At 48.6% G+C, this 21,507-nt stretch overlaps 1 protein-coding gene across 5 annotated transcripts in view; it reads right to left on the bottom strand.

Moving 5' to 3' along the window:
* ZNF507 (zinc finger protein 507) overlaps positions 1-19,499 on the bottom strand; it is a 31,941-nt gene extending 12,442 nt beyond the window's left edge. For 3 of the 5 annotated variants that reach the window (XM_088458975.1, XM_088458976.1, XM_088458977.1), the window contains exons 1-2: positions 19,472-19,499; positions 253-2,231 (exon numbers count right to left, since the gene is read on the bottom strand). In XM_088458975.1, the coding sequence (XP_088315101.1) occupies positions 253-2,231; positions 19,472-19,484 (1,992 nt within the window). In that variant the 5' untranslated portion in view covers positions 19,485-19,499. Of the gene's footprint in view, positions 1-252; positions 2,232-2,469; positions 2,490-19,433; positions 19,450-19,471 lie in introns of those variants that run through there. The other 2 variants (XM_088458978.1, XM_088458979.1) reach the window with 2 other exon arrangements.
* Between the last annotated feature and the right edge of the window lie 2,008 nt (positions 19,500-21,507).

Raw genomic sequence — 21,507 nt, 5'->3', positions numbered from 1 at the left:
AAAGTATTGGGGAAAAGGGCAGACATTGGGCATAAAGGTAGCAAGAAGATATAAAAAAAATAAATAAATAAAAAAACACAGGGAAGACACTGGTATCTGGTCAGAATGTTCACTTTCAGATCATCAACATGGACATTATGTCGACATAAAAATGCAGACACCCACAAGTGTCAACATGTTCATTATGTCGACACAATGTCGGTATGGTGCCATTTTGGTGTCGACAAATACAACGTAGCTATTGATTTATACCTTGTAATAGAAGGATTCGCTGCAATGTTTACATTCGTACTTCATGGTCTTGCAATGGTTTATCATGTGGTTCTCCAAGTCGCAGCTATTCTCAGCTATGTGTTCACAAATAGGACACTGGTAAGGCTGCCTCTGGCGATGAACCCGCAAGTGCTGCTTAATGTAACCTTTATTGTCACTGGTGTAATGGCACAGGCGGCACCTGTAGGGCCGCGCGACGTCGGGCAAATATTCCACCAGGTTACTGCCGGAGCCCAGGTCGCTGGTGGACTCGCTCTGGGCGTTGTCCTGTAACTCTTTCAGGATGTCATCGTCCGTAGCGTTCTGGTCGGTGCGCTCTCTCAGTTTCTCGATCACTTTCAGCAAAGACATGCTTATGCCCATTTTCATAGGAGTCTCTGTAAGTTCGCTTTTCACTGGCACTTCCGTCTTGCCGAGAGCATTAAACTCCTCGGGTACCTTTGAAGACTCAACGTTGGGGCAAGTCACGTAGGTCGTGTCACCATCGCGCTGCCCAGTGTCTGGATCTATAGATTTGGTATCTTGGATGAGCCGCAGACTGGTCTTGGGACATTCTATCACTCGGATCGGCATGGTGACTAGAGCCTCGGCAGCCAAGGAGTGCAGCCTCAAACACTCGGAGTTCGTCCTCCGCCGCACCGGAGGAGAATTCTCATTGGACCCTTGAAAGTCTGCGCCGTTCTTCCCAGTGTTACTCCATCCTATTACAATCTCTTCACTCCCTACTGCACTTCTGTCCACATGAAACGTTTCCACCGGTCCTGCAGGCTGGGAGTCGCGAGGGACGGTTTTCTTTTTTACGGCCACTTCAGTGCTTAGGAGGAAGGGTTTCTGTGGACCAGACTCTTCAGCGCCAGGCAAACGTTCCACAATCACGTTCACGTGTCCCTTTGTGTTTTGGCTACAGCTAATTATTTTCTGCGCAGACGACAGTAGGCTCTCCCGAAGCAAGTTATCTTGTTCGGTTTCCGATAGACCGTCGTCGACAACAATGACTTCCGTGGTGGGAGCCGGGGCGGTCGTCGGGTCGAGAATATCAGTCCTTTTCACCTGCACATCCAAGGGCACGGGGCTGTGCTCCTGAACTGGGTGGGCTGCAGACAAGTGCCCGAGTTGCTTAACGTTAAGGTTTTCTGACAGCACCGATTCGCTCCCCTGTGGTGTATGAGCAACGGTAGAATCGGGTAAACTGGCAGACTCGTTCTCTTCTTCAAATATAGGGTACGTACAGTCCACCTCTCCTGCGTGCTTCCAGGCATGGGTCTTTAACATTCGCTGTTGGCCACAGGTGTATCGACAGATTAGGCATCGGTACAGCCCATACGACTCGTAGGCGTACCATTTTTTCCGCGCCGGCTCTGGGAAGTTCGGACACGGAGACAGCGGCTTGTCTTCCTGGGGCTGATCCTTCAGCTGTGATGGAGCGCTGACTTCGTTCTCGCAGTGCGTTTTAATATGGTCCTCCAGCTCGCTGTGGTTTCTAAAAGTCATGTGGCAATCGGAGCACATGAGGATTATTTCGTTGTGCTGGCCATGATTTTTTACGTGGACGGTGAGGACCTCAAAAGAAGGAGAGATGAACTTGCAGAGACTACACTGATAGAACATCACTTTCTTATTGCTCTGCGTAGGGCTGTCTGTTGGGCTGTGGTTGTTAGGAGCTTCTTCCTTGATCTTCTTGGGGCAAAGGTTCGCCAGCCCGGCTGCCAGGGACGACGGCAGATTGCTTGGAGCATCCTCCGTGTACGGGCGTTTTATCCGGTCCGCACTTCTGCTGGACTCTGCCCTGTTCACCATCGCTGAGAGTTTCTTTATGACATTAATCAGTGGGTCGTTGCAGCTTTGTTTGGCCTCATCTGTGTGCATCGGCAGGAGTTTCGCCTCAGGAGCCGGGCGATCGGCACATTCTTCTATTTTTGCCGTCTGTATCCCAGCGCTTTTCTTATTTTCCATCACACCTAAGTTACGGAAAAGAACAGATTTAAAAAAGGTGAATTGCAGAGATGACCAAAATATAGTTCTTAAATTGCTTATCTGTATATAGTGAACACTTGAACCTCTACGGTTACCCTCCTTTATTTACACAGAGCTGGCATTTATTACGGGGCGGTATACAGAGGGGAATCACAACGCAAACAGCCAATTACGAAGGACAAGAAACAGAAGGTAAAAATGATACTGCACAAAGGAACTTACAATCCAAGGAGGTGGGGGAACAATGTATTCAACAAGGTAGAAGAAGATTAGCTGCTGGCGGGGCTACTGTAATGCAACAACGTGATCGCCTGGCAGTAGTACAGCAGCAGCTGGTGACTGGCATTTCCGTGTAGCTGACAGTGGGGTGGTACAGTTGGAACGAGAAGAGACAGTCGATGAGTCTACTAGACTAGATTCCTTCTTCTCCTATTAGAACTGTAAAACCTACAGACCAAGAGTTAGATAGGTCTAGACTGATGGCCTCCTACTCAAGGTCTAGGGCACAGGTTCTCAAACTTGGTCCTCAGGACCCCAAACAGTGCATGTTTTCCATGTCTCCTCACAGAATCACAAGTGAAATACTTAGCTCCACCTGTGGATCTTTTAAAATATGTCAGTGAGTAATGACTACACCTGTGCACCTGCTGGGTGACCTGCAAAATGTGAACTGTGTGGGGTCCTGAGGACCGAGTTCGAGAACCACTGGTCTAGGGCATGCCATAAGCGGCCCTCTGGCTGCTGTTGAACTACACATCCCAGCATGCCTTGCATTAGTTTTAGCATAGCCAAATAGCAAAACTGTGGTAGGACTCACTGGTCTTTGTAGTTCTACAGCTGCTGGAGGTCAGCTTAATGCCCAGCCCTAGTCTAGGGGCTATAGTTACGAAGCAGCGGCTTGTGTAAAAACGCCCTCTTGGCGTTGAAAAATTAAAGTGGCACTAACATGCAGTGTAAATCACACCGGGCCTTACACTGAATGCTAATGCATCATTACGAAAGCCGACGCTTCACACATATAGCCCAAGTCTTTTCTCGTCTCTGGCCACAGATAGGAAATGATAGTACATGTTAACCAGGGTTCCACAATTCACTCAATGACTAAAATAAATCATTGCCGTAGGCTCTGAAAATATGGTGTGTGGGCTTAGTAGCATTTCCAAAGCCAACATCCCCACTATGGGGCATATTCAATTAGAAGCGAAAAAGTACGTACTTTTCGCCGATATCGCTGGTTTTCCATGCGAAAAAGTATCACGCTCGTCCCCACTTATCCGCATATTCAATTAGAAATCTGCGAAAACGTGACCCGGCGAATTCATACCTGCCGAAAAGCACTGTCATTGGGGATCACTATAGATACCCCCACATAGCACTGCTGAAGGTATTTGGGGTAGTTAAATGTTCTCAATAGCTTATAATGAGAATCTTTGCAGAAGTGGTGAAGAATAGGATTTAGCTGGTTTTGTTTGCAAAAAATAAGTCGTCCCAGTAAATTTGGGGTACCTGAAAATGAGTGCAAGCATATTTTAAAGTTGCTCAAAAGTGAAGTTTTAAAAAACAACATAAAAAATCCACCTGCAGCAACCACCTGCAAACTTAAAAACACCTGGGGCATACTTGGGGACCCCCCTATAGTCTATTTAGCTAGTTTTTAAATTGGTCTCCCAACTTTGGACTATCACCCCCAAAATTACAGTACTTTTTTGGGGTGATTTAAGTATTCTTACACAAGATGGTTTAATTTTTATGGGGGGGGGAGAAACTGTCCCAAGGTTTTTTTTCCATAGTTTGCACTTTTTTTTCAGAAACTTTTTCGCTGGTTCCATTGAAGACGGCTTTTCGCACCCAATTGAATACGGCCCTATGTTTTATAGCAGTTTTGAGTGACGAGAGGATTAAGTGAGAATATTTGATTTAGCCGGACTAATAACTGGTTGAGTAAAATAAAATAGAAAAAAAAAAAAACAACAACAGGATATTGCCGTTTACAGAGGGCTTGAGGAGGGCACTTGCCCCTGTCCAGTCCTTGGGATCAGGAGTGGAAGACACAGAGCAGAAGTGCAAGGAGTCTTCTACACCACTCTGCGAGGGTCCTTCTAAGCGTGTTAGGACCATCATCTCCCGGGGTCTCCAGTAGGCCAAACACTGCAATGGAACTAGCCGAAACTACCTGGCTGCGTCTTTGTTCTAAACTTCCAGCAATACTTCTATTCTGCACAAAATAGTTCTCTATTCTGCACAAAATAGTTCTCCTCTCTATTACTAGTAGTCTGCTATTTGCACCTACAGTATACAAAAGAAGGGGAAGCAATCGGGAAGCCGACTGCCTAAATACCGGCAGCCGGCTTCCCGACTGTCTTATCCCGGCATGGGTGAAATGCTGGGCGTCTAGATGTAGACGCCCGCATTTCCCCGAAGCCCGGCATCACGTTCGTAGTGATGCCGGGCACAGCGAGCGGACAGCCGCGGGGGGGGGGGGGGGGGGGGGGAGGGTTAGGTTTAGGGCTCCCGGGGGGGGACTTAGGGTTAGGCACCCCCCCGGGAGGGTTAGGGTTAGGCTAGGGAGGGTTAGGGTTAGGCACCCCCGGGGGGGACTTAGGGTTAGGATCCCCCCCCGGGGGACTTAGGTTTAGGCAGCGGGGAAGGGGGTGGTTATAGTTAGGCACCCCTAAGGAGGGTTAGGGGGGTTAGGTTAGCAGATACTTACCTATCCACGATCGGGATTTCCAGCGCTGTCGTGCTTCCGCTGCTTCGAACTCTGCTCCTGTCGGGCTGCCGCTGACGGGAATCGAACCGCCGGCCGCGTATATCATACCCATTCCCAAAAGAAGTAATCTAGTAACCAAATAAGGTTAGTGGTTGTCAATCAGGTGCCGAAAGAAAAATAAAATGATCAACTGATTATTACTTTGTGCAACGGTGTTCAAATGAAAATACACCACAGCTTGTGTGCGATCAGGTTAAAATGCCGACATGAACAACCCACGTGCGCAGACTACATTACTCTCACTCAGCACTGTGCAAATGCTATATACAAACATCAATTCCCTGCTATTTGCTCTGACACTTGTGCAGTAGCCATGTGCGATGACATTTCACTCTTCAAATTAATGACTAATAATCACACGGGGGGGGGTGGTAACAGGCAACAGGATTTGGCCACATGCCCCACACATCACATGGTAACAGAGCATGCTACAAGTAATATTTTACAGGTCAGCGATGTCTTTCTTTAAGAAAGGAGGCCAGGGCTGTCCTGTGGAATTGTAATCTGCCGACCTGAAAATGGCGGTCATACCCCCCCCCCAAAAATAATTCTGCCCAAGCATAATCCGGAGTAAAGACCCTGTCACTCACTCAAACCCTACACCCGATTACCCAAAGCCCTTCCCCAATCTGCCCACGGTGCACCTAGGTCACAAGCACTTTCTTAAAAGGGACTAAAGGGGAAGTTTGAGCTGATTGCACTGCACAAAGAGGACGAATGGGCACTTGGAAAAGTGTAGCTAATAATTCTATGTTAGCTTATGGACCGTTTAAACGGCAGCCATGCTGGAGACCAAACAACCTATTGGCCATTCATAGACCACCTTCTAAACATGGTGGCTGTGTCGTTGGGAGCTTCCGCTGGGCTGTGTCAGTCAATGTCAGCCTTGGGGGGGGGCGGGGGGGGGGGCAGTCTTGGGACCAGAAACGGCTTAAAATTAAAATTTCGGACCTCGCAATTGGTACACACGACGTTTAGAATGAACACGGGTTACTTCTAGTGTCAGGTACGCAGCTTGTTTTAGATCCATGAAAACCAAGATGTAATATGGCTTCTGGCTTTCCATTAGATCCAGTTTACATTAGTTTTCTAATTGGCAAAACGAGGAAACCAAGTTCAGCCCAGGTTAAATGTAAAAGGATCTCTACTGGGGAAAACTGAACACTGCCCTGAATATTACAGTTAAATGATGAAATGTCTTTATTCCAATACACTACTGAACGAAAGCCGTAGTTTTCCCAAATAAACTATGCTCAGGACGAGTAAGAGGTTTTGCTGGTGAGCCTGGAAGCCTCTAAAATACATTAACATTGTCCTGGTAACAGGTACAAAATATCACTAAATATCGCCGTAGGGGCGTAAGAAGCATTACCTAAATAATACATGGAGAAGTAAACATTTCAACGCAAGTCTCTAACGCAATATAAGGCTATCATTATCACCCAACTCTTTATATGTAATAAGACAAGACATATGACAAGTTAAATGCTCGTGGGAATAAGCCTTTGCGACAGGGATGGGTACGGGATCCCAGCGGTCACAATCCCGACGCCAACATCCCGACATGGTCAGAATACCGGCATGTCGGTCAGTATTAAACCCCCCCCTCCTCTCCCCCTAACAGTCAGGATGCCAGCGCCGGGATTCTGATCACCGGAATCCCGTACCCATCCCTATCACACAGGCTTAAGGTGGGTACACACCCGACAGATATCTGCAGATGATGGTCGTTCATACACACCGAACGGCCATCATCTGCTTTGACCCTCGAGTCCCGGCGGCCAGTGGGCGGGACCTGGCAGCCGGGTCGTGGGCACGTCCCGCCTCCCTCCTCGCGGCTGCCGCTGTGTGTGTACGGGCGGTCCGCTGACCGCACGTACACACATCCCGATGGACAGATATGTCTGCAGACATATCTGTCCATTGGCTGTGCAGCACAGCCAGTGCGATGTCGGTGAACAACGACGTTCACTGACATATCACGGGTACACACTGGCCGACGTGCAGCGGATATATTGGCCGACCAATTGATCGACCTATGTATCCGTCAGTGTGTACCCAGCATTATTCCCACGAGCATTTAACTTGTCATATGTTGAGCGCCGGAATCCCCGCGGTCGGGGTATTGACCGCATCCCGTGCTATATATGGTTTCTCAAATTGTAGCGCTATTGGAGGTGCCAAACCCAAAGCCGAAATAAAATACTTCAAGGGTACATTTAAATTTTACTCAATAGCTCATTTAAAAAGCAAGGAGGTATAAATTCCACGAGAGAAACCATAAACTGCAATAGTTGTCCATTAGAAAGTGAGGAGACGCAGAGTTCCCCTTTTTTGTTTCTATAATAACCCGGCAGAAGTAACCGCTGACAATAATGTGGTATGTGAGGTTGGCTGGAGGTCAGACCCCGTCTGCTTATCACCTACGCTGCAATGTTCATTCCTTAAAAGGAGAACTCTCCCCGCTCACTACATGTAAAAGCAGGCTTTCGTGTTCTTTCCTATTACTGAGCAGCTAGAACAGGACTTTACAGCAATAAATGCCTCGTGCCTCATTTTCTTCACCGCTTCAGGACTTTTTACAACTTTCGCCTGTATAGGTTTCCCAACGATCTATGGAAAATGCTGAATGATGCTAGCTGCCATTGCGTGCACTGCGTTAACTCTGGGAAGCTTTAAGTTCATGATTAACTAGCTATGACGAGCAGGGCCCTCTTCCCTCATGTGCTTTTCCTTTCCTCACTTATACAATCATATCCTAATCGCACTGTAAAGCTGGGTACACACCATACGATATATCGTCCCAACGCAGATCGGAATGATATATTGTACACATCGTATAGGGTGTACGCCTGATCGGTCGCTCTTTGAATCGTCCCATTGGACGTGCTGCTCATCCAATGGGATGATTCAATGCATGATTCGGGATGTAGTTCCATGCAACACGTAACCAAGTATCGCGCTGCTGTACAGTGCGCACAATGTATCGTTACAATCCTCACCACATCACTGAGTTGCACAGTCGTAAGATGTGTCACCAGCTAGTTTCATTATGTAACTTCTACACCCCAAGGTTGTATTGTGAGCTATGAGTGCAAATTCATTGGGGCAAAGTACATTGTTTTGGTGTGCAGTCACTACAACCAACTGGATGGTGTTGTGAGTGATGAGATTGTTCTTCCGCAGCATCGCACAGCTCTGAGGGGAGTTTCCCAAAGTGGGCAGTGCCGACGCTGGAGGAGGAGCACAGGCTTGCCCGAGGTGAGCACTAAGAGGCAAGGAGCCGGCGTTGGAGGAATAAGCATACGGAGCCCATGCTACCGGGAGACCGACATCATTCCATTATTAATAACATTGTTAGTAAATACTGTTTAATGTTATTAATTAAATAAAACCTTTACGTCAAAATGTTGAACAATTTGTTTTGGCCAATGGTTTCGATGAGCGGTGGTCACCGGAATAAAACGTATGGGGACCAGGGAGCAAACAGCTCAAAGCTAAAGTTTGAGAATCGCTGATCTATAGGAAGTTAAATGTAGAACAAGATTTCGGTTGGCGGATGGCTCAATAACCTGGAGAGAAAGTGCAATGGTGGAGGGCCTCGGAGCGGGAGGGTCCGATTAATTTGCACACCCCCATATATGAGACCGCTAAGGTATACGAGCCATTGATGTCAAAATACAAGGTGGGCGATTCAATTCTTTGCGTCTGCGGTTATTTCTTTTGGGCGCCTGACAAAGCTATTTAATTGTTGCTCCAGTTGGGCACAAATAGCCACTGGCGCACATACTTCTGCTCACCCCCCTCCCTAGGTGACGAGTAGAATTGTGCGATTAGCCGGCACTTTGGGCATCCAAAGCAGTACTTTAGCAGGGTTTAGCCCCTTGCGGAGGCTAAACCCGGTGCTGCTGGGCGCACAGCAGCGGCACTCGCAGCCTATAGGGGACGGGGGACAATTAAATTGCTCTGATGGGCGCCGACATAACAACTGAATAGCCCCCTATATGTCCAGATAAGAATGACAAAATGTCACACTTTGCATTAAGAAAATATTTAAAATGTATACAAACCTAGTGAAGCATAAGTCATCAGGCTTATAAACAGTTAATTATTCGCGCTGCCTCTAGAACATTTTACTCTCACTAAATATGCATCTTGGCTCAAAGGCAAAATCTACTTACCTGTCTTAATTCAACCACGTTACCCAATTAAACATTCCAAGAAAAGAATTTTCATGAATTTAGCCCCCAGGCCATGGGACCGCATTCCCTCTTACAGGATTTGGCAATCTGTAAAGTGACATTTAAATTCCAATCCCAAAACAATCAAATCATTCACTGTAAACGCAGAAGCGGATTAATAACTGGGCTGGTGGGACTGCAGCCCCAGGCCTTCATAAAGAAATAGGCCCACCAGGAGAAGGATCACCTGCCGGCTGCTGTTGCAACTTGCTCTGTGGATGCTGCTATCCATTATTGATCAGTGCTGTGGAGTCACTACGTGTCAGTACGGCCGACACGAGAAATGCTGCGCATGCCGAGCCACAGTAGCAGAGCGTGTTGGCTATTGCAGAGCTCAGTCGGTGTGCAGAGTAATTCGCACTCGCAATCCTGCGTTATGGTCGGTGACGGACCAGATAGCTGCTGGCCTGCTGCACTGAGAAATGTATGTTGAAATAAGGACGTACGTATGACTCTAAACACACTGGAGGTCCTGTAGTCTTCTGTTGCCTAGTACTCCATGCCCACTATGGCACTGGCCAGGCCACTTATCATAATAGGCCCTTGATTTTAAGACCCAGGTACATGTGGCCCTTTTCTGACCCTGCATAAATGGCATTGCCCAGGCAGTACATTACACCACAGACACATAAACGGCATTGCCCAGGCAGTGCATGACCCCACAGACGCATAAACGGCATTGCCCAGGCAGTGCACGACACCAGACACAAACAGCATTGCCCAGGCAGTGCACGACACCAGACACACAAACGCCATTGCCCAGGCAGTGCACGACACCAGACACAAACGCCATTGCCCAGGCAGTGCACGACACCAGACACAAACGCCATTGCCCAGGCAGTGCACGACACCAGACACAAACGCCATTGCCCAGGCAGTGCACGACACCAGACACAAACGCCATTGCCCAGGCAGTGCACGACACCAGACACAAACGCCATTGCCCAGGCAGTGCACGACACCAGACACAAACGCCATTGCCCAGGCAGTGCATGACACCAGACACAAACGCCATTGCCCAGGCAGTGCATGACCCCACAGACGCATAAACGCCATTGCCCAGGAGGTGCATGATACCACAGACAGTCATATGTGAAGGGGAGCTTATTTTCCTCCAGTATAATGTAGGCAGAGCCGGCCCTAGCCAAATTAGTGCCCTAGGCAAGATTTTGGGAGGTGCCCCCTATAGGAACCTGAAAAAGTGTGTGGCCTCACAGAAGGGGTGTGGTCTCACTGTGCTGTGGCCCCTTCCCCATTGTACAGCGCTCCTAGGACTCCTCACCTAGCACAGATCACAGCACACATCACCCAGCACAGCACAACATCACCCAGCACGCCACGCCATCACCCAGCACGCCACGCCATCACCCAGCACGCCACGCCATCACCCAGCACGCCACGCCATCACCCAGCACGCCACGCATCACCCAGCACGCCACGCATCACCCAGCACGCCACGCATCACCCAGCACGCCACGCATCACCCAGCACGCCACGCATCACCCAGCACGCCACGCATCACCCAGCACGCCACGCCATCACCCAGCACGCCACGCCATCACCCAGCACGCCACGCATCACCCAGCACGCCACGCATCACCCAGCACGCCACGCATCACCCAGCACAGCACGCATCACCCAGCACAGCACGCATCACCCAGCACAGCACGCATCACCCAGCACAGCACGCATCACCCAGCACAGCACGCATCACCCAGCACAGATCACAGCACCCAGCACAGAACCCTTCTACTAGCACAGTATCCCTCACCCAGCAAAGCACCCCACACAGCACAGCACCCGCGCGTACCATTAGCTGTCGTCCAGGTGCCCCGTCCCTGCAAACAGCCGCTGCCCACTGACTGTTTGCTGCTGCCAGGCCCAATCGGAGCTGTCAGCTGAGCTCCGATCATGGACGCTGCACAGTGGCAGTAGCAGCTGCCATAGTCTCTGCCCAGCCAGCAGCAGGTGCCCCGGCCGTGCCTATCCCAAACCGGCTCTGCCAGCCCTAGGTGGGCTTGGGTGCCCCTAGGAATTCCAAATGCCCGAAGCATTTGCTTAGTTTGTCCATGCCTAGGGCCGGCTCTGAATGTAGGCAAAACAGTAAGCAAATTACTTACTTGGTGAACATTAAATATAACCACCCGAGGTCTGAATCACAGCACAAACAATGCTAGGAGTATGGACAAAGCCTTGTTCTCTCTACTGTAGAGGTTTGTTCTCAAAGCTCCCCTACAAGTGCATCATGTACCCAACAAGCTTTCCCATATAGATCCTTGTTATTAGCATCTTTGCAAAAGTGGTGAAGAATGTCATTAAGCAGTTTTTGTGCGTGAAAATAAGTACCCCCATCAAATTTGGGGTGCATGAAAATGGGCACTAGCATATTTTACTGTCTCTAAAAGTGAAGTTTTAGAAAAGTGAAATTCCTCCGCCACACAAGCACCTGCAATCCCAAAAACACTTGGCCCCTTCTTATTGCACCCCCAGAAGCCTATTTCGCTACTTTTTGAAGTTGTCCCCCCACATTTGTCATTTTCGTCCCAAATTTCAAAGGCGTTTTTAGGGGTGTTTCTGGAATATTTTAATTATTTTTTGGGGGTGAATTGTCCATTGGGGGGGGGGGGGTATACCAAGGGTTTGGAGTAGTCTCCCAACATCTGCACCCCAAAATATAGATTTTGCACTTTTTTTCACCTGCTATTCTGTGGAGACAATGTATCGCCTGTGTCAGTGCCTTGACTTTCTGCATAGACGAAGACGGAATGGAATTAAATATGGAGAAGAAAAAAAAAGAAACTGGCAAAATTTTCGCAAAAAACATGCGAAAACGGCTTTTCACTCCGAATGGAATACGGCTCTAAGTGGGGGTCTAACATCGCCTTCATTACTGTAGCCAAAAATGCGGTTACTCCAAGCGATCTAAGGTGCACATTAAACTCTTAAATAACAGCCCTGGCACAGCCACAACCCAATGATATACATGGTCACCTCCCTCAGTCTATAACAGTACCCCCTGCCCAGCTTATTACATTCCCTCACATGAAGGGTGCATACATTTGACAGCTTTGTGCCAAGTTACACAAACTTCCAGGGAACTCTGATGGGCGCACAGTCTTATTAATACAGCTGGCCCTAGAGTACAAACATGATCTGTAACTTAGATCATGCCAATAATCATCTATGACTGCGCAGCTTCCAGGCTGGGTACAACTATTTTCAGGCAGCGATCTCTAGGAACAAGTGTGGGCAGAAGCAGGGTTCAGGTTTCTAAAAGTGGAGAACATGAAACTAGGAATTGGTGTAGGCCACATCCCATCGCCACGTGGTTAGAAACATTACAGAAAAACTGTCAAATCTCGAAGCCGCCGCAGCTGTTTAAAACCATCACAGAGATCGCAAGGGAAAGAAATATAACAGAAAGTGGAGGGTGGGAGGAGGGAGAACATACTATTTTCGGATACTCAAATGCTCCCAAGCAAAAAAAAAAAAAAAAAAAAAGCAGAGAGGCATATATAGATAGGTCCAGATTCCATGCATGCTACGGCCGCCATTTCTGTACATGCTATATCAGGTGTCAGGCTTCTACTGTCCTGCCATAGGTTGGGTTATAGAAAAAAAAAAAAGAAAAGAATAAAAAAACAAAACAAAACAAAACAAACAAAAAAAAACTTACATATACTTAAGTGTAGTTATTTTGCAAATCGAACTGCTTTTCTTGTTTGCAATCTTCAAGTACACCCAACAGGTCATGTTTTCTTGATTTCTGTATAATCATGTGTAGGCGAGTTAATCTATATTTGCTCATTCCGTAATTATGCCTCCTATTCCCAAAGACAGAAATCCCCAAAACATGGCCTGTCAGGGGGTACCTGAGGATTGGTGTTGCAAACTCCTGGTGTAGGGCACACTTGCCTACGGTTCTGTAGTGGCCAACAGCAGGGGTGGGGGAACCTTTTTTTCTGCCGAGGGACATTTTGATATATATAGAACATTATTTGCGGGCCTGGTTCAGGCCACACCTCCTTCACGTGATGTCATACAGGGGCGGTGCCACCATCGCCAGTGATTACAGCAATGCCCAGGGCATCCTGAGGATGCCCTGGGGAGCTGTAAGGGCAGCGGTGTGACTGCCTGAAGCGTCCTAAGAATGCTCAAGGTGGCACTACTGTATAGATTCTAGCTGCAGGGTGCCATTCTAGGCACCCTGCTAGCCAAATGAGGCTATCGGAAAAAAACCCAGAGGGCCAGACCAAATGATTCCGAGGGCCCTATAAGGCCCCCGGGCAGGAGATTCACCATCCCTGGCCTACAGAATCCCAAACTTTGCGGAGATCTCCCGAAAGAATAGACCAGACAAAGAAGTGGGCGGGTACAGGGGCTCAATGGAGTGATTCGCAACACCACGCACCCAGACTACCCTGGTTGGGAATAGTAAGGATGAGTATACAGTACATGCTGCAGTTTTTGAGTGTCACCCCACGGAATCACTTTCCAATTTGGGCAAAAACTAGACAAAATCCACCCGTCCAGCACATAGAGCTTTCCGAGCACGATTCTGGTTGTGCGGTCAGAAGATGATGACTCACACAAACAGCAGGGATCGTCTCCTAACCAGATGTCCAGGCTTTCTTCTAAGCAATCTGCAGATTATTATCAGGTCTCTCGCTCAATTGCGCCCATAACACAGCAAGATCAGGGCGATTTGTGAATATCGCAGCGTATGCGGCCACAGAACCGAATGGTACTCAAAAACTCTAGAGCTCTTGCTCGCCTTCAGCACCTTAGCACAGATCCCTCTGTAGGGTCATCTGTCCTGCATTACTGGTTTTGAAACCCCCGACTTTAATAGCTGTGTGTGACTCAGATTCAAAAACTGCTTAAAAAAAAAAAAAACATCTGGAGTTCTCATTTTGGCACATATGAGAGTACAGCTCCTGTGTGAGAAAAGGCATGTACACAGCGTTACCCATAACATTTCATCTCGTATCGCTCAAGCATATACAACAAGACGAAGAGCCACCAACACAACTTAACAACATATTTAAACTTTACGACGATGTGCTGAGAAAGTCAACAACCTTCATGAAGACAATGACAAGAATGGTCTGTACATACCGCACCAGAGATAGTACATATACTGTAAGGTGCAGCCAACCTTATATAATCTGGTGACTTCTATGGAATGTGCAACCACCCAGACAATAAAGCGTGGCACGTTAAGCTACCTTTTTCTAGGTGGATAATTCAACTTAAATGCTCATTAGCATACTCAATACCAAACTAACAGGTTTGTTGGGGTGTTCAATTTTAAACGGTGCATAATTCACAAACTCAGGGCCTGATTCCGACCCGCTCACGAGCGCGCAAGCGGGTCGATGGTGGCCCAGTGCGCATGCCGGAGCCATCACCGTCGTGCGCATGCGCGTGACCCGGATAGCGACGGGCAAACCGTCGCTCTGGGTCTCGTACCAAAGGGGGCGTGCTGTCGATGTTGAGTGACAGCACGCCCCCTTTGGTGGGCAGGGCGTGGCTGCCCAGACGGAGGCGTTCCCATGGGAACGCCTACCGTCTGGGACCGGCCCCGCTGACATCACGAGTGTTGTCAGTGGGAGCACTTTCGGCTCTGTTTGAGCCGAAAGCACTCTTGGCCTTGAGGCAACGAGACCCTACCACAAAGGGTCTCATCGCAAGCCTGATGGTCGCGATGGTCTTGACCATCGCGACCATCATCATGGCCGCTCGCTATAGCTGTGGGTGGTCGAACACAGCTATACGAGCGGCCAGGAGGCCGCTCTAAAATTCAGAAGGACGGCCCTGATTCAGAGCGAGCGCGTCCGGCTCTGAATCAGGGCCTCAGTGTCTGCTTTCTTTCATTGGTCCTCCAGCTCAATTTGCATGCTAAACTCCTACTAAATGCATAACACACGTATAACATTGAAAAGATCCATTACTGAACAGCTAAGTTTTAACAAAAGAACCTTATAGGTGTAATTATACAGGGTACGAGCCCTCTACTTACTGCCTGTGCAGTATGGGCATGTTTCATGTTTGATTCATTTAAGCAAACTGTGCACTTAACCTGTCATTACTGTAGGAGGATACCAACAGGTACATGGGATAAAGTTAGTGGGGATGTGGTTAAGTTGCCGGTGACGCCGAAATCCCGACGCTCGTCAGAAAGTCGACGCTGCGATCCCAAAGGGATTAAGATAGACGTCAGCATGCCGAAGGTAATTATAGTAGCGTTAGCTAGGGGATGGGGGTTTAGGATTAGGGACCACCGGAGGGAGGTTAGGGACCACCGATGGAGGGTTAGGGGGAGATAGGGGGATTTTTAGGGTACTTACAGGCCTCTGTCGGGATTTTGAAGATCGGGGTGCCGCGGGCGGTCTTCTGACTGCCGGCATTCCATCCAGCGGTGTATCATACCATTCCGGTTAGTGTGATGCTTTCCATCGGAATATAATGTACTGTACAGTTCAGTTTCAACACTACAGAAATTCTCATGAACGCAGGGGTCCACAGAAGATAGATAGATATAGGGAATCAGTATGTATTACCGGCGGATGAAATCCCAATGCCGGAAGATGAAGATCCTGACAAAGGTAAGTATCATAACTCTCTCCTCCCCCCCCTTCTAACCCTCCCTTAGGGGTGCCCCCTAGCGCCTAACCTCCCCCAAAGGAGTGCCTAAACTTAACCCCTCTCCCTGCACCCCAAACCTAACCCTCCCCCTTTTGCCTAACCCCCCCCTTCCCCCTAGCCTAACCCTGTCCCCCATGGAGTCCCTAAAACTAACCCCCCCCCTCCGCTGCTATGAGCTCCTGACGCCTGGCTTACCTATGTTCGGTATGCCATGCGGCAGGATATCGGCGTGGGGCTAATGGTAGGCGTCGGTATCTGGACACCTATCTTTAGTCCCACGCCGGGCTTTCACTGACGGGAAGTTAGGGTCAGGCACCCCCACGGGAGACTTCGGTTTAGGCAGCGGGGAAGGTTAGTTTGTACTCCCCTTAGCTGCTGTCGGGATCTTCATCGTTGCCATGCGGCCGGCGGTAAATCATCATAGATTGTGTGAAGTAACTACCAAAACTGATATCAAGTAATGCTCTTTAGGGGGGATGTCAATTAAGGACGCAATGCGCTGTTCCAGAATAGCACATCCTGTCCATCCACACCACAAGCTTTTCCTCAGAGCCCCATAATGGTGCGCCGGATAACTTACCATGTCAGCAGTACCGTAACTTGCCGATATGTGCGGAACGTTCGGTGGCACACTGCTTAAAATTTTCTTTTACGACCTTATAGACCAAAGGTGTGCAACCTGTGACACTTTAGCTGCTATGGAACTACAGATCCCAGTTTCCCCTGGCACAGACTTAGCATGTTCTAACAGCAAAACTGTGGCAGGGAAATTGGGACGTGTAGTTACATACCCCTGTTATAGACTAGGGCAGTGGTGGCGAAGCCTGGCACTCCAGCTGCTGTGGGACTACATATCCCAGCATGCCCTGCCAGTGTTTTAGCATTCCCTAATAGCAAAACTCTGGCAGGGCATGCTGGGATATGTAGTCCCACAGCAGCTGGAGTGAAAGGGTTTGCCACCACTGGACTAGGGTATCACAGCACTGCCTTCTAGAGTTATTAGCAGGTCAGGGCACTGTATATCCGAGCGTAAAGGCAGACAGGCTTATAAGTGCTTCTGATTCATTTGTAAATATTAGAGAAAGGCAGTGTTGCTAATGCTCGGGCACTGTTTGCTCTTGAGATGTTCTTTCGGGGTCTCATATCAATTATCAAATTCAGTTCATGTCTTAGAAAAAAGCCTAAAGTGATGTAGTCCTGAATTAAAATGTACTTGCTGAATAGCTATGTACTAATGAGTACATATCAGGGGAGGAGAGAGGGTTGCTGCTATTTCCTAGTTGGAGAAAAGACCTCTGTGACTTTTCCACCACGTGACCACTGCAGGAGGCTGGACCGCTACTGCGTTACCATCCACTAGGGCATAGAGGGGGAATAAATATTTGTGGCGAGCGGACAGTTTTGGTCCCCCTTTAGCATCCCCACCCCACCCCCTTTCAGGCCGGGTCACGTGGGTGTGACGGCACAGGTCCATCTGCGCTGTATAGTCTAGTCCTAACCGAGGAGAGAGAGTGGGCTGAGCGGCTTCTAATGAACAATGAAGCATAGTACAACTCAAGCACAAAATGTCATGTCACACAATCCTTGGAGCTGTGAGGAGTTTACACCTGTGCAAGAGATAGGGACCCTAAAATGTTCACAATTATCCTTCATGGTCAAGTGTGACCAGCACTGCTCCAAACCAAGCTTACGTAATCAGTCATTGGTGAGGAATTACAAGTCTCAGCATGCCCTAGCCAGGTTTCTTTACCGGCTTCAATTATGTACACATCAGGACCTGGGTATACAGAATATGTAAGAGAAACATTCCAGCTGCTGTGGAAATACAAGTGCCAGCATGCTGTCAGACAAATGCTTATCAGCTACTGTTAAATACTGGATGTCAGGACCTGTGTAAAAGACAATATGGGGGGGGGGGGGACGAGAACATTTTAGCTACTGTGGAACCACAAACAGCAGCATGCTGTAAGGGGAACATTCCAGCTGCTGTGGCACTACAAATTCCAGCATGTCAGACAGACGCTTACCAGTTTATGCTATTACCATATCAGAACCTGTGTACACAAAAAAATAAAATAGAAAATGTAGGGGAAACATTATGGCGCCACAAGTCCCAGCATGCTCAGCCAAACAGAGGCTTCTATTATCTATGAGACCAGCTTACTCACATCTAGGCATAAGAACAGTACTAGCACTGTGTGCACCAGGTTCAGCAATCTGTCAGAAAGTCCCAGGATGCCCTGCCAGTCACCGGCTATATCATATGCAAATCTATACATACTGCACACATGAGAAAAGGACTAGTATGTACCAAGCTAGCTACGTTGGAACCACAAGTTCCAGCAGCTTCTGCTATTGCTAGAAAACCAGCAGAAGCGGCATCCATATAGAAAGAACACGAAGGGTTACAGGAATAGCATTTTCTTTCTTTCTTAAGCTGCTGTCCCAGCACACCATGAAAGCCTAGTCTCTTGTATTCTCAGACAACCTGTGGGTCCCTAGCTAGTGCAGAACTACAAGTCTCAGCACATCCTCAGTCTGATCACTTCCATCATCAAGCACGCTGCGGCTGCCCAGTTGCTGCGTAACTACAAGTCCCAGCATACCCTGCCAGTCTGGTCATTTCCACTCTCCTGCAGTTTCCCAGGCGCTGTGGAACTACAAATCCCAGTGCACCCTGCCAGTCTTGCCACTTCCACCCTCAGGCAGCTTGTGGGCCCCCAGCTGCTGTGTAACTAAAGTCCCAGCACACCCTGCCAGTCTGGTCACTTCCACCCTCAGGGAGCCAGCGTCTCCCCAGCTGCTGTATAACTACAAGTCCCAGCACACCCTGCCAGTCTGGTCACTTCCACCCTCAGGCAGCAGCCAGCGTCTCCCCAGCTGCTGTATAACTACAAGTCCCAGCACACCCTGCCAGTCTGGTCACTTCCACCCTCATGGAGCCAGCGTCTCCCCAGCTGCTGTGTAACTACAAGTCCCAGCACACCCTGCCAGTCTGGTCACTTTACACCCTCAGGCAGCTAATGTCTCCCCAGCTGCTGTGTAACTACAAGTCCCAGCACACCCTGCCAGTCTGGTCACTTTACACCCTCAGGTAGCTAATGTCTCCCCAGCTGCTGTGTAACTACAAGTCCCAGCACACCCTGCCAGTCTGGTCACTTTACACCCTCAGGTAGCTAATGTCTCCCCAGCTGCTGTGTAACTACAAGTCCCAGCACACCCTGCCAGTCTGGTCACTTCCACCCTCAGGCAGCAGCCAGCGTCTCCCCAGCTGCTGTGGAACTACAGGTCCCAGGTTCTGGCTTGGCAGGGCATGCTCAGACTTCTTGAGCCATACGCCGCCCGGGCTACGCTGAGGGACCACAATGGGGACAGTGAAGCCCCTCTGCAAGGGGGGCAGGACACGCAGGAGGAGGCCCCGCACACGGCCCGTGTCTCCCCTCCCCAGCACCCACCTACCCACCGTCACCCCAACACCCCCCGGGTGGAGAGCCCCGACCCCTCCACACCACCGCTCCCCCACCCACCACTATAAGGAATGAATCCCCCACCGCAGCAAACTCACCCCTCTCCCTCATAAGCGTTTCAAAATGGCGGCGTGCAGGAGGTGGATCACGTGACCCGACTTGACAGGTCAGGTGGGCCGAGGCCCGTGACGTCACTGGGGGCTCGGCCGGGCGGAGGAGCGTGAGGGGCGGCGGCCGGGCTGCAGCCACCTGGGCGGGCGGCACCTGAGTCCCCGGCCTGCTGCAGCCTCATAGTATACAGTGTCAGTGTACAGCCAGATACAGGAGTGCTAAGCACCACAGCCACCATGAGCTGCTAGCACACCGTATACATCCTCCATACCTCCCCCCAATGCACTCCTTCTCTGTCAGGGGTCTTATATGACTCCCCCCCCCCCCCATCAGGCTGTTACAATACTGAGGAAAATCCCTACTGCCATAATGTAAATCTATACAACAAATCAATCAACTCCGCAGGGGGCTGGGAGGGGTCACGCTAAGCCCAACGTCCAAAATTTGAATGCAAAACCCACGCATTTTATTTGCCGCCTCCATTTTAACGCTCAATGCCGGGTGGCGCGTAAAATTAAATACGTGGTTTGGCCGAGATCGCTGAGCCACTCCTTGCGCATCGCAATCATGTTAATAAAAAAAAAAGTCCATATTTGTTTTGTTTTTTTACGTCTATGTAAAAAAAAATTTAAAATCTGGATTTTCATTTTGTTTTGTTTTTCCACCGTACGGCGGGTTTGCCTTTCCCGAGAGAAAAAGCCATTTATTAGCCTTCTTTAAGGAACAGGCAGTGTCACGCTACCCTAAGCCAAGCCCGACAATCAGCAACCAGCTTCCCGAATAGCATAAAACTTATCGCTTTTTTTTATTTTATTTAAACCCCTCCACCCCACCCGCCAGACAGACTTAAAAATACAAAATAAAATATATCCAATTTGAGAAATTCAACAATTCCCTGATTAAATTTTGATGGGGGGCTGCAGACCTAGCCGTGCTGCTGATAACCTGACTGACATTTGGAATAATTATTACTGTTTAATTACGGTTTTTATGAGTGACACATCAGTGGAGCGAACGGGGGTAATTATTCGGTCGTGAGTGACAATTTTTTAAAAATGTATGCTTGTCAGTGACAATGATGGACACTTGCTAGGCGTAAGAATCCAAAGCTGCCATGGTTTGTTGGCCGATGTGACTGACGTTAAGGGTTTCATACAAAAGCTGAAACTATAATGAATCGGTTATAATATTTATGAGTGACAATCTAACAATGCATAGGGGTCTCAGTGTGGACATGAGTGATACTATTTAGATGTAAGTGAGATTCACATGCAATAAGGGATAGTAAAATAGGTCTGCATACCCTGCACTTTTATTCCAAGCTGTCACGTACAGCTAGCATTCTTCATTAAATGTCACGCTATGGCAGGTATGACAGTGGGGAAGTAAATGTGGCCTAAAGGTGCGCTTGAAGACAATATGCATAATATATTTCACCATACGTTCGTATTTTAAAAAGAAGTAATTGCACTGCATAGTAATTTCCATGTCCTGCCAATGATTTCCAAGATTTGCTAGCAGCAAATGAAATTTTTAAGAACCCCGGCTTTATAAAATTGCATTAGGAGAGTCAGTTTGCGAGTAAAATCCTTAACTATTAAAATCCACGACAATCTGAAAGTTGTACAAGGCGCAGTTCCTTCTATCCTTGCCACTCATCAGTCGGAAACACGGTCGCTGGCTGCGCACTGCGAAGGTGGAAGCAAGTGGCAAATGAGAAGCATTATGATAAAGGTCTTCGCTCACTATGGCAAGGGAAACGACTTTCCATGTCCTGGAGATTCCATTTATCCAGTCTCTTGCAGCTGAAACGGTTTCCCGGGCCTGCCAAATAACAGCCAGGCTGCATTAAAAACCAAAAAAAAGACAAGGAGGACGTATAAAGACTTGCCATTATTGTACACTCTACATGCATGAATAAAAGGTTATACTAAATATATATATTTTAGACAGGTAAGGAGGAAAAAAATTAAATATGCATACTTTTATTGTTTTGCTTAGCGGTAGCCTACACATCGTACAA

Source organism: Taudactylus pleione, unplaced genomic scaffold (genome assembly GCF_031769625.1).
Source record: "Taudactylus pleione unplaced genomic scaffold, aTauple2 ptg000885l, whole genome shotgun sequence".
Lineage (NCBI taxonomy): Eukaryota > Metazoa > Chordata > Amphibia > Anura > Myobatrachidae > Taudactylus > Taudactylus pleione.
This window is presented reverse-complemented; position numbering and strand designations above follow the sequence as displayed.